Source organism: Centruroides sculpturatus, unplaced genomic scaffold, assembly GCF_000671375.1.
Source record: "Centruroides sculpturatus isolate CEXI.00-Female unplaced genomic scaffold, Cexi_2.0 scaffold53, whole genome shotgun sequence".
NCBI classification, from domain to species: domain Eukaryota; kingdom Metazoa; phylum Arthropoda; class Arachnida; order Scorpiones; family Buthidae; genus Centruroides; species Centruroides sculpturatus.
In genome coordinates this window covers 650,447-661,949 of record NW_019384350.1, presented here as the reverse complement: position 1 = coordinate 661,949, position 11,503 = coordinate 650,447, and the positions used below count along the sequence as shown (strand labels likewise).

Sequence of the window (11,503 nt, the reverse complement as noted above, 5' to 3'; positions counted from 1 at the left end):
ATTCTTGAATTAAATTGTGTAGTTGAATCTTTGNAAGATGAATCGACGAGATTTGAAAATTGCGTAACTCCGGGTTTGCGTAAGTCGGGGTATTACTGTATATACAACCTTGTACAGCAGCAAAAAAGTTTATTAAACTGGAAAAAACATATATCTTTGGATATATTTAATGACTTTCCTCATCTTTGATGTTTGAAAAATTCAAGATAAATTTTTATTTGTAAATTTTCAATATGAACATCAAACCTGAGAAAGGTCTTTAAATTTGTCCAAAAATGTCAGTTTTTTCCAATTTAATAAGCCTTTTTACTGTTGTACAAGGTTTTATGTAGTTGATTAAATGATTGTTTGGTTTGTTTCATATGTGCTTTCACCAAAAGTAAGTTTAATGTAATATTTTTTAGAATTCATAATTTAATATAAAACAAAAAATATATATATACAGTATATTATATTTATATGCTTTTTTTGTGTGTAGTCCTTGCACGTTGCTATGGAAACAACCTCGTCCCTTTTCTGCTTAAATTTTTCTCGATAAGGACAGAGAAAATCACGAAAATTGCCCATTCGGAATTTTATGGCAAAGGAGAACTAAATGAAAGTAAGTTTATCGCCAGTCGTCGCCTTTTGTGCAAAAAGAAATAAGGGAGAGAAAAAACAAGAAAAACTTTCACCTGGACTCTTTCCGTGCAAACAAAATACTTCATATGTCAACCATCCCCGCGGAATATCTGTCAGACTAGTAAAAAAAACTCAGATATAAATTCAGAATTTATGTAATTTTGACAATAAGTTTTGGTAAAGTAACATCCCTAAAGACTTTAAGAAGTGTGGTGCTACATGACTAAGAAAGACAGACAACTTTTATACAAAGTTTAGTATTATAACAACATTTATATACCTAGGAATTACTCTTTCACGAATTCATTTAAATCCCGGAGATGGTTAAAAAATAAGCATAAATCTTAAAAAATATTTATATATATTNGCCAGATTACACTAGGCTATATTAATGCTACTAACTACTAATTAAATGTCAAGTAATATAGTCTGATGTAATCTGGCGATCACTTGGCATTATTACAAAACAACAACACAAGATTATATGGCTGGCCACAAATATTCATTGTGTGTGCTATGTGTTGAACTTACAATAAAATCAGCTATGATGAATAAAAATAAAAAAAACAATACTTTGACTCATATTATTTATGATAAATTATGAATGTCTAAATTAAATTTTAACTTGGATCCCCCTGTGTCACCTTATCACATGGTCATTTGACTGACATTTCCTTTTTTTTAAAATTTATTATTACCCACAATTGTGTTTTTCTATTATTATTTCTATCATACTCATTCATGTTTTGTGTGCCTAACAATATGTACATACATTTTTTATATATATTTTATTGTTTATGATAGCACAGCAAAAATCACTATTGTTTTTAAAATTCTTTAACACAGCTTTTTCTTTAGAGAAACTGGACTTGCAATGCAAGGCAATGTAATTAAATGTTACACTAATTAAAACTATCAAATTTTTTCCTTGCTATTTTTATATTATACATAAATTAATATTAAAGGATTTCTACAGTAAGGATAGATAATATTTGCTAGCTATTATTAAATTAAATAATCTCACACATTTTGCAAAATTGTTTGAAATTTAAAATAGATTACAACAGTTTAAATGTACCTTAATATTTTCTTATATATGTTCTATATACATTATGTTCTACTTTGTAGAACTATTTTTCTTTGCATATGTAGAATAACAATCATATGCTTCATTCTTCTGGGAAAGATAATAATTAAAACTATCAATTCAATTATTTCAATGTTTTAAAATTTGTATTATTCTAAAAATAACTTCTTATTAATCAGAGAATATACAGGGGGATTCAAGTCACAAAAATTAAAAAAAAATTAATAACTCACAAACTATTTACAGTATGATGATGCAGTTTTCACAGAAATGCTTAGAAAGAAGTGGGATTTTTTTATGTGTAATAAAAATTTTAGTATCAAAATAGTTACATTTCTTGCCATAGATGGTGCTTGATAAGATAAAAATATGTGTAGTTGTTTACTAGAGCTTACGCTAAGAACATTTTTATTTATTTTTTCTTATTTTAACAAATTTACAAATGCTACAGTGCAATGTTTAATTTTTTTAAATTTCTGTGACTTTTGAATAAACCTGTATATTTTCACATAAATATAAAAATATGAAGTCCAAGTTTGGCATACATAAACTGATTTTGGGGTATCAAAGTATCATGTGTGAAAAAGTGAGCTGTCGGAAACCTTAATGTCTGGAAGTCAACCAAATCAAGCATAATCTGTATAAAAATATTATAACTAACAGACACACAACTGACCAAATACATCATCAATTCTATATGCATAAACTATTTTGTAAAGAAAATGGTAGGCCGGAACTGACTGAGATTTGTGGATCTTATATTTTGTAAAACATATGAGATACAAGTTCAAAATAAAGTTTACTTTTTGAATTTAAATTAATGATATACAAATCAATCTGAATATTTCAAATCTTTCACTCTCTCAACAAACAAATAAATAAATAATACTTACATGAATTATAAGAGAATGATTCTAAACTAGAAAAAAGCCATAATATATCCTGAAACTTCTGAAAAGTGTGTGTGCCACTGATGCTAAATAAAGAGAAAATAATTATAAATAAAAAGACAGTATGTTATTAGATATACATATATTTTAACAGAAAGAAAACTCATTCTTCAGTATTATTTTAACAGGTATTAAATACTTTTGACTTCTAATATCTCTAATTAGTCACTGATTTTCAGAATATAGTACAGCATATGCAGGAGGTCTGTATTCTTTTATCGTAAACCTTTATATATTTATTTGGTTGTATCCCCACAAATCTTTAATTTTTGAAGGGAGAGTCATGAGTGTGACATTGTTTGCATGTGCATGTACCATTTATTTCAGCATCAGAGTTAAAATGTCGGACATGAATTCTTTTTCTGTTGAGAAAAGATTGGTAATGAATGTGTGGCTCATAAATGTCCTTACATAGGTCAAACAATTAGCAATGTGAAAAATGCCTTTCTGGAACAGTTTAATAAGATTTCATTGATGAAAAGAACACTGTTTTTGTCGAAAAGAAAGGTGTTTATGGTAGGAAATATGAAAGAGTACAGGAGGTCTTTGGTTCAGTCACACCTGCAATGTTCGAAAAATATGTCATAAAGGACTTGGAGGCACAAAAACTTGTGTCTCCAATACATCAGAGCACTTATAGACCCCATCCCTTAAAAAATTAGTCTATTGAATTCATTATTAAATTATTTATAATCAGGTATCTAGACTTCTTAGACATACTGTACATATTCCAAAGTGAAATTATCTTCTGTATCAACAGTTCAATTTGTTCAACATATACAAACATTTCACATAAGAAAAAGTGTGTTCCTCTCTCAAAACACTTTATAACTTGCCTACTGTATGATGAAACTAAATGATATCAAATAGTATTTTCTGGACATTTTATATTAACTATTTTGTCAAATTACAGTAAATTATTTAACGATTTGAAAAATTGCAGTTACATATAGACATATCATTTATGTACTAGTTACATTAAATTATTTTAAATATATTGTTAAGCAATGTAATTTTTAGATAATTCTGAAAAATAGGACCAGAAATTGCTTTGAGCTCAATTCTTGCTTATTATATGAGTGCATTACTAAATACCTTACTTATATATTCTTAAATGTTAGAAAAAAGCTTGAAAGGATTAAAAGGAATCAGGATATTTATTTAGATTAAGCTCTTTATTGGGATTTTTAATACCATCTTCAGATCATCAATGTTCAATGTTCTGACAATTCAAATAGAACTAATTGATATTTGCTTCTCATTTATATTGGAAATGCTTGAAACATGCAAAAAGGTCAGATTAATATCAATTTTTTTAAAAAAGTTCCAGTTTTAATGAATAAGTTTTTATGTTTCAAATAAAAAAACTGTTCTTGCATAAACTTTTGACTATTCTTAGACTTTCAGATATTAATTTTATACCATAAACAACTTTAATTTCAAGTACACAATTGCCAATATATTTCTAAGTACAATAAAATCTCTGAAGTTTGAATACAACTTTTCTTTCTATAGAAATTTTTAATTAAATTATTCAAAATTTACTAAGTAATGCAATTAAGATATGGGACATTTCTACTTGTAGCATCAAATTCTTGAATTAAATTGTGTAGTTGAATCTTTGTGATTATCAGTGAAATTATTAACGTTTGATATTCAGAATGATTGGACTGTAATGTTATTCTATGTATTTTCTAGAATTATAAATATAGAGCCATGTATGTATATTTTTCTCTATTACAAGCACAGCTATTCTTATTCATTTTTGAAAAACTTGCAGTCTAGTCTACAGGCCTATTTAAAAAATATCTATGATAACTATATATCAGATATTTTTTATGAAAAAAATAATTGAGACAAATGATAATATAAAGACTGTTTTCTATATCAATAATTTATTTACAGGGCCTGGTTGAATCCTTCATGGTTATGATTATAAAGGCCTATTAGTGTTCAAGAGATGGAAAGATTCAAAAAGGCTATTATAGTAAAAAAAAAATACTATAAATGCTATTTTTTATTTAACAAAACTAATTAAACTGTTGATCTGATATATTCAAAGCTGCATTATTGTAATTAATAGTCATAGATATGAAAATAAAACTGAAATTCAATACTGTTTAAAATTAATTAATAAAATACATATGCTAAATAAAATGTTATTCCCATTGCAAAAAAGTTGCCAAAAATTATTTTAGTTATGATTTATTATTTTAAAAAGTATATTAAAAAATTAAAATATATAAAGTAAATTTTTAGGATAAAAAAATATTAAATACAATGGTACTTCATACTTCAAACGACTTAAGACTTTCTGGAATTTGAATGCTAAATTTGAAAGAAAGTTTACCCAGAGTTCAAAACATGTCTCTAGATTTGAACTGCATGTCCAATAAAATATGCACTTGCTGCATAAATACCATATGTTGTGCATCTAAGTTGTCTTTTGCTCTCATTATAAATGCATCTTGTGTTACACTCATGTGTTTTTAGTGCTTTTTCACTTTATTTTTGTACATGCATATATAAAACCCCTGCCTATTAAGCATGACATCCAAGACCAGTGTGGAAGCAATGAAGACTAAAGAAAACGTTGTAGTATCAATGATTGAAATAAAAAAAACATGTATCACTTTCTTGCTTTGCAACAGATGTGAAAGATTTAGTGGCCATGCTTAAGATACCAAACCTAAAGGTGTACTTCAATCTTAAGAACAAGGAAGCAATAAAGCAGCAAATGTGGCTAGAAGTGTGACACTGCTGACAGTCAGAAAAATGGATGTTACTGAAGTGATGGAAAAAATTCCTAGTATGGATAAATGAGAAACAATTTGCTGGTGATATCATCTCTGAAAGAATTGTTTGTGAGAAAGCCAAGCAAGCTGCATAGTGACATGAAGAAATAGGATTTCATCACTCCTCACTAAGTTTGGTACTTGCAATTTTCATTTTATTATACAATACAGTAGAATCTCATTTTAACAGATTGCTTGGGATGCCGAAAATCATTCACTGTTTCGAAAATGTTATATCGTGAACAATGGATTTCTTATGCTCCCAGGAAAATATCCATTACCGTAGAGCATCGTTTATCCGAAATGTCGGTTATCCGAAAGAATTCTAGTCGGCCTAAAGTATAAATTTTATTTGTTTTTATATTTTTCAATGTATTTATTTCGTTTGTAAAACATAAATAAATCATTTTTAACGATACAATAGCCACAATTATTATTTTAAAAAGTTTACGTTAGGCTTAACATCGACAAAAATTCAACGCGAAGCAACATGCAACGGAGAAAAATTTCAACACAAGATAGGTTAATATATTTTTTCGTACATAATCGGTTATCCGAAAAATAAGTTATCCGAACAACCCCAGTCCCCAATTGATTCAGATAAACGATGCTCTACTGTATTTGAAAAAATTTGTTTTTAAACCGCTATGTAAAACAAACACCCATAGTTGAAATTATTAAGTCTCTGAAGATTTCTATCCTTTATTTTATATAAACATGTATATTACAAGTTTGTACATTATGCTGTAACAAAGTTGACAGAAAGTGAATACATTATAAGCCAAAAAGCAACAAAGTATGTATGATCATTAGCACTTCACGATATGTTAAAAAACTCATTCATCTTGGTTTGCTTTGCTGATGCTGTGATGACACAATATTTCTGGGTTTCTTTTAGTGGCATTGTCAGTATGAAATGTTACTGTTACCCGGGCACGATTTCAAGGAGCAATATTCCTAAACACATGTCTGCAACAAAGGTGCGGCATATCCTTGTTGCACACGTGCAGATCTGGAAATGTTAAGCCAGAAGTAGTTTTCCTCTACAAATCAATATGCTACAAAAGGGCACTAATAAATAGCTACAATGCTAGCAGTGAGAACTAATGATTACATGCTTAGTTTGCACAGTGTGCAATGTATTTTTTGAATTCACTATCCATAAACATCCAATTATCAATTAAAGGTTGAAAAAATACAATGTTTACCAAACTTGGAGCTAGAAACAAATCAGTTATTCCAAGTTATGGATCCACTAAAATGAAGTAAAATTACATTGATTTGATGGAACCTGGAGAAAAAAATCTGTTGTTTTGCAATCCATTAAAACAAGATTCTATTGTATTTATATATTTTATTTATTGTTTTCATGTTTTAATTTATTATTTAGGGCATTTAATTGATATTTTTACTTTAAATTATGTGTATTTGCCATTTAAGTTTATTAAAATGGGTATTGTTTAGAACCGGAAAACAAATTAAATCACTTTCCATTATTTCTAATAGAATAAATTGTTTTGAACTGAAAAATTTGAAGTTCAAATAACCTCTTAGAATGAATTAAATTTGAAGTACAAGGCATCACTGTATATATTTCTTTTATAATTATATTTCCAATACAACAAATAAGAAGGAAGTTTATTTAATACTAAAATAATAAATGCAAAAATATTTATCATCATTATTATATATAATTTATGAAAATCAATTTTGAATTAATTAATGATAAATTTACCTCATAAGTTCAATTACAAGAATATAAATTATTCTATAAATATCTTCATAAATTAATTCTTCATTTGGTTTTCTGTCTTGCTTACTAAAGAGAGACATTATTATTAGATTATTATTAATAGCAATGATATATAAATATAAACAGTAAATAATATTCATATACTTATATTTTTTATAATTAAATATAAATTATATAGGTAACAACTAATGAAGATTGTTGAAGAGCATAATCAAACATTTGTATGTATTAAATTGCTGATGGATTTTTAAATGTTTGACTTTATTTTATTGTTTGTCTTAATATAACTTTAGTCAGTAAGTAATTATATGAAATCATGCTAAATCATATTATTGATAAATACAGTTGACCCCCGTATAAGATCATTGATTATTCTGTTTTATATGAATTCCATGTTATACGAGTCACTTAGATTTTACAAATACGTGTACTGGGCTGTGAACGGCTCACGTATTTGTAAAATTTAAGTGACTTGTACAACATGGAATTCATATAAAATGGAATAATCAATGATCTTATACTGGGGTCGACTGTATACATATACACAAAATTCTCAGGAAAGTTTGTATGCCTTTCAAACCTCGCTATGTTCCAATGGCTGAAAACATTTGAATATTAAAATTTTTGTTTATTATGAGCTGGAATTCACATTTAGGTGTCAGTTAGTTGGTTTATATGCCTACTATAACTTTTTAAACTATCTGTCATAGCATCACAGAAGTAATTAACACTTACAAGAAAGTGACTGTATGTAGGCCACTCTTTCATTAATTGGAATTTTTTTGCCTGGTTTCCGAGTTAGTTTTCTTTAGTTCTGTATTTCACCACTAAGAGTGCTAAAACCACGTCCAATATGCAGATGGTCACTTTCTTATAGGTACTGATTACTTCAATGTCACTACAATGGGTAGTTTAGAAGTTATAGGAGTGTTTGAGCTTTCCTAAGAACCCTGTATATGTATCAACTATAGTAAAGTATTGAATAAAAGAAACATGATGTAATGATTAATAATAAAAATAATGTGAAATGCACGTGAATGCAATATTATTTGACTACATTAATGATGTAAATAGGTGATTATTATCTATGTTTGTTTATAATCTATTCATCCTTTTTGGAATATCAAAATATTGAATACAAAGAAAATATTCACATATTTTTAAACATTTTACACTTACTTAGAAGTTGAATGAACAATTATTGATATCAACTTAGCTAAACTTTCCATCAATCCATTTTCTAACAAAGTCTTTATACCATTTGGTACTTGAATCAAGAGCTAAAATACAAAAATACAAGATTATCTTTTTAATTTTTAAATATATACACAAAAACAGACATAGTCTTCTTATAAATGTAATATGTAATTTAGAACTATTTTATTAAATAATTTGTAAGCTAGTTATGACTTCATTAGTTTTATGAAGGAAAAAATAAAATAATAAATAAATAAATAAAACACACAAGTTATTGAAATGAAGTAACATTACCATATTAAAAATTATAACATTACACTTGTAAAGTTCTAGGAATTTATTACTTTCTGTAATAATAAATTCCTAGAATTATCAAACGTCACAAAGTCCAATATGTACAGTAGAGCATCAGTTATCCAAATATCAATCAACCGAAACATCAGTTAACCAAAAGTGTTCTAGTCGGCAAATTTAAATTTCCACTAGTGCTGTGGCACTGTAATATTTGGCTATGTCTTGGGCTACTCCAATATTATTTTTTAGGTGTGTATGTTTTAGCTGGCAGCACTGGCGTGACCATGAGAGGGTACTTAAGGACGAGCTAGGATTTGAACAAATTTCAACATGGGATAAGTTAATATATTTTTTTGTATATAATCGGTTATCTGAAAAATTGATTATCCAAAAAACCCCAGTCCCGAATTGTTTCAGATAATCAATGCTCTACTGTATATAGAAACATCACCAAATGATCACCTAAATAATTGGGCTATAATTCCACTAATTTAATGATTAATACTAAGTAAATTTTAGAACCATCTGGAAGAAAAGAACTGACCCAGGACAGGGCTTGAACCTGCAATCTCCTCTTGCAAGCAGAGGTTGTGGGTTCAAGCCACGCACTGGGTCAGTTATTTTCTCCAGATAGTTCTAACTAAAATTTAAATACATCTGGAAGCAAATGCTTGCTCAGGGTCCAGGTTGCACAACTGGAAAGTCCACTGCATGGCAAGCAGAGGTTATGGGTTCAAGCTCACCCCAAATCACTTGTTTTCTTCCAGATGGTTCTAAATTATTTTATATATTATTAAAATTATAATTATTTAGTTAGTTAGAGATGGCACCTAATGTCTACCTCTAGTAGCAAATTTTATTTGAATTAATCTTAATGAGATTTATTTCCAGGGTCTGTACAGGTAATTCCATCTTTGATTCCGGCATTCCCTGATCTATTATGACATTATTCCAACTTATTAACATCTCTGCATTTTCCCTTTCCATTTATTTAATATTCGGCCAAGTCTATTTAAGCCCATTTTGCATACAATTATATAAATTTTTTTAAATTAAAAACACTACTCACTAAAAAAATGAAAAACTTCATGTAAAATCAATTATGTAATTAGCTATGTCATTCCTACGTCAGATATATAATTTCATGGTTTAATTTAAATTAATTTGTAAATTTTATTTATATAAGAAAAAAATTTGTGTCATGTCATAAAATCAAATTTTCTTAAAATGAGAAAGCAGTAAATTCAAAATAATTTAAACAAAAGAAATTGCACACTCTGCAAGAGGGAAAAATTATTTATTGCATGTTATTTTTGGTCCAGCACAGACCCATTTAAGGTCATTACATATCTTCCCATTCCTCCCCAAAATTTATAGTGGGATTGACGGAGTTTTGGCTGGAATGCAGGTCGTCAGGATGCCTATTTTCCTGATATATCATTATGGTGACATTGCTTCATCCATCCAAAACTTTCTGTAGTTGTAATCTGTGTAATGGGCATTTTATTCACATGTTGAATCTCACTGTCAAATCCAGTTCCAGTATTTTTATGCCACAACTTTCAAAAGTTTCAATTTAGATATTTTCACTGAGCTTTACTTTTCAACCTGATTCCATCAGTTTTTTTCAATCATCACTAACTTCTTAATAAAATAGTTATCATGATAATTCTATATTCACATGACAGTCAAGTGATAGCTTGCAGTAGTCCTGCCATGTGATAACTGATTGACCAATAATATGCCAAAATTTAAAAAATGAATTATTCTTTTATAAATATTCTATTTTTAAATAATTAGGCTTGTATTAATTAATAAATCAAAAGTAATTGCAAGATGTGAAGTCACCTGATAATTATCTGAGATCACATTGTAATTCTATTTTCATGTAACAGTCATACATTAGTCTCCACTACGTCATGTCACATGATAACTGTTGACCAATAATACATTAAAATTTAAAAATAAAAAATAAAGAGTTATTATTTTATAAATACTCAATATTTTAAAATAAAATCCTTAAAAGGGCAAATAAGAGGCAGTCAGCTCTCAAATCAGTTATTAAACATATGCAGACTCTCTACATTTTTTGATAGTTTGTTCTTTTGTAAGTTTAGGTGACAAAATGCCAATTATGAAAGTCTAAAATAAACCAACAAATTTATTCAAAATTTGTTGGTTTGTTTAAATTTAAGACTTCAAATTTATTCAAAATTTAAGATTTCCACAATACTTATCGTAGACACTAACTATTTTAAATTTCATCCAAATCAGTTCATTGGTCATGGAAATACAGTGGTGCCTTGTATAACGTACTTAATCCGTTCCAGGTGAACGTCCGTTAAGTGAAAAGTCCATTATATGAAACGCATTTTCCCATAGAAATACATATTAAAACATATAATTCGTTCTGCAGCACAAAATAACCGTACTGTACCATAAAAAAAACTGAAAATGGAGCAGTCACCAATTATGCCGGGTAGTCAGATGATGTGAGGAGGAGGTGGAGGATCACTTTATTCACACATTCATACAGATACAGACTTTTTACACATTGCAGCAGGTCTCTTTTTATTGTTTTTTAATCGGAGTCAGATTCAGGAGAGGCTACTGGGGCTTGCAGGGTCAACTCCTCTTGTTCCATCTTTTGTCTTTTGACAGCTGGCTTTTTGAAAAATATGTCCAAGGTGGTCTGTTTCTCTCTCTTCTTCAACACCTGTCGGAAATGACGGGCAAGGGTGTCATTGTAGAGATCATTGATCCTGTTGGCCTCAGCTCTGTTTGGATAATGAGTGTTGGTAAACTC

At 28.4% G+C, this 11,503-nt stretch overlaps 1 protein-coding gene across 1 annotated transcript in view; it reads right to left on the bottom strand.

The window, feature by feature from the left end:
* Nucleotides 1-2,548: 2,548 nt before the first annotated feature.
* The window catches only part of LOC111637549 (lysosomal-trafficking regulator-like), a 29,510-nt gene continuing 20,555 nt past the window's right edge, over nucleotides 2,549-11,503 (bottom strand). Inside the window, exons 8-10 of the mRNA XM_023383060.1 lie at nucleotides 8,386-8,486; nucleotides 7,189-7,272; nucleotides 2,549-2,684 (exon numbers count right to left, since the gene is read on the bottom strand). Coding sequence (XP_023238828.1) covers nucleotides 2,564-2,684; nucleotides 7,189-7,272; nucleotides 8,386-8,486 — 306 coding nt within the window. The 3' untranslated portion in view covers nucleotides 2,549-2,563. The remainder of the gene's footprint in view (nucleotides 2,685-7,188; nucleotides 7,273-8,385; nucleotides 8,487-11,503) is intronic.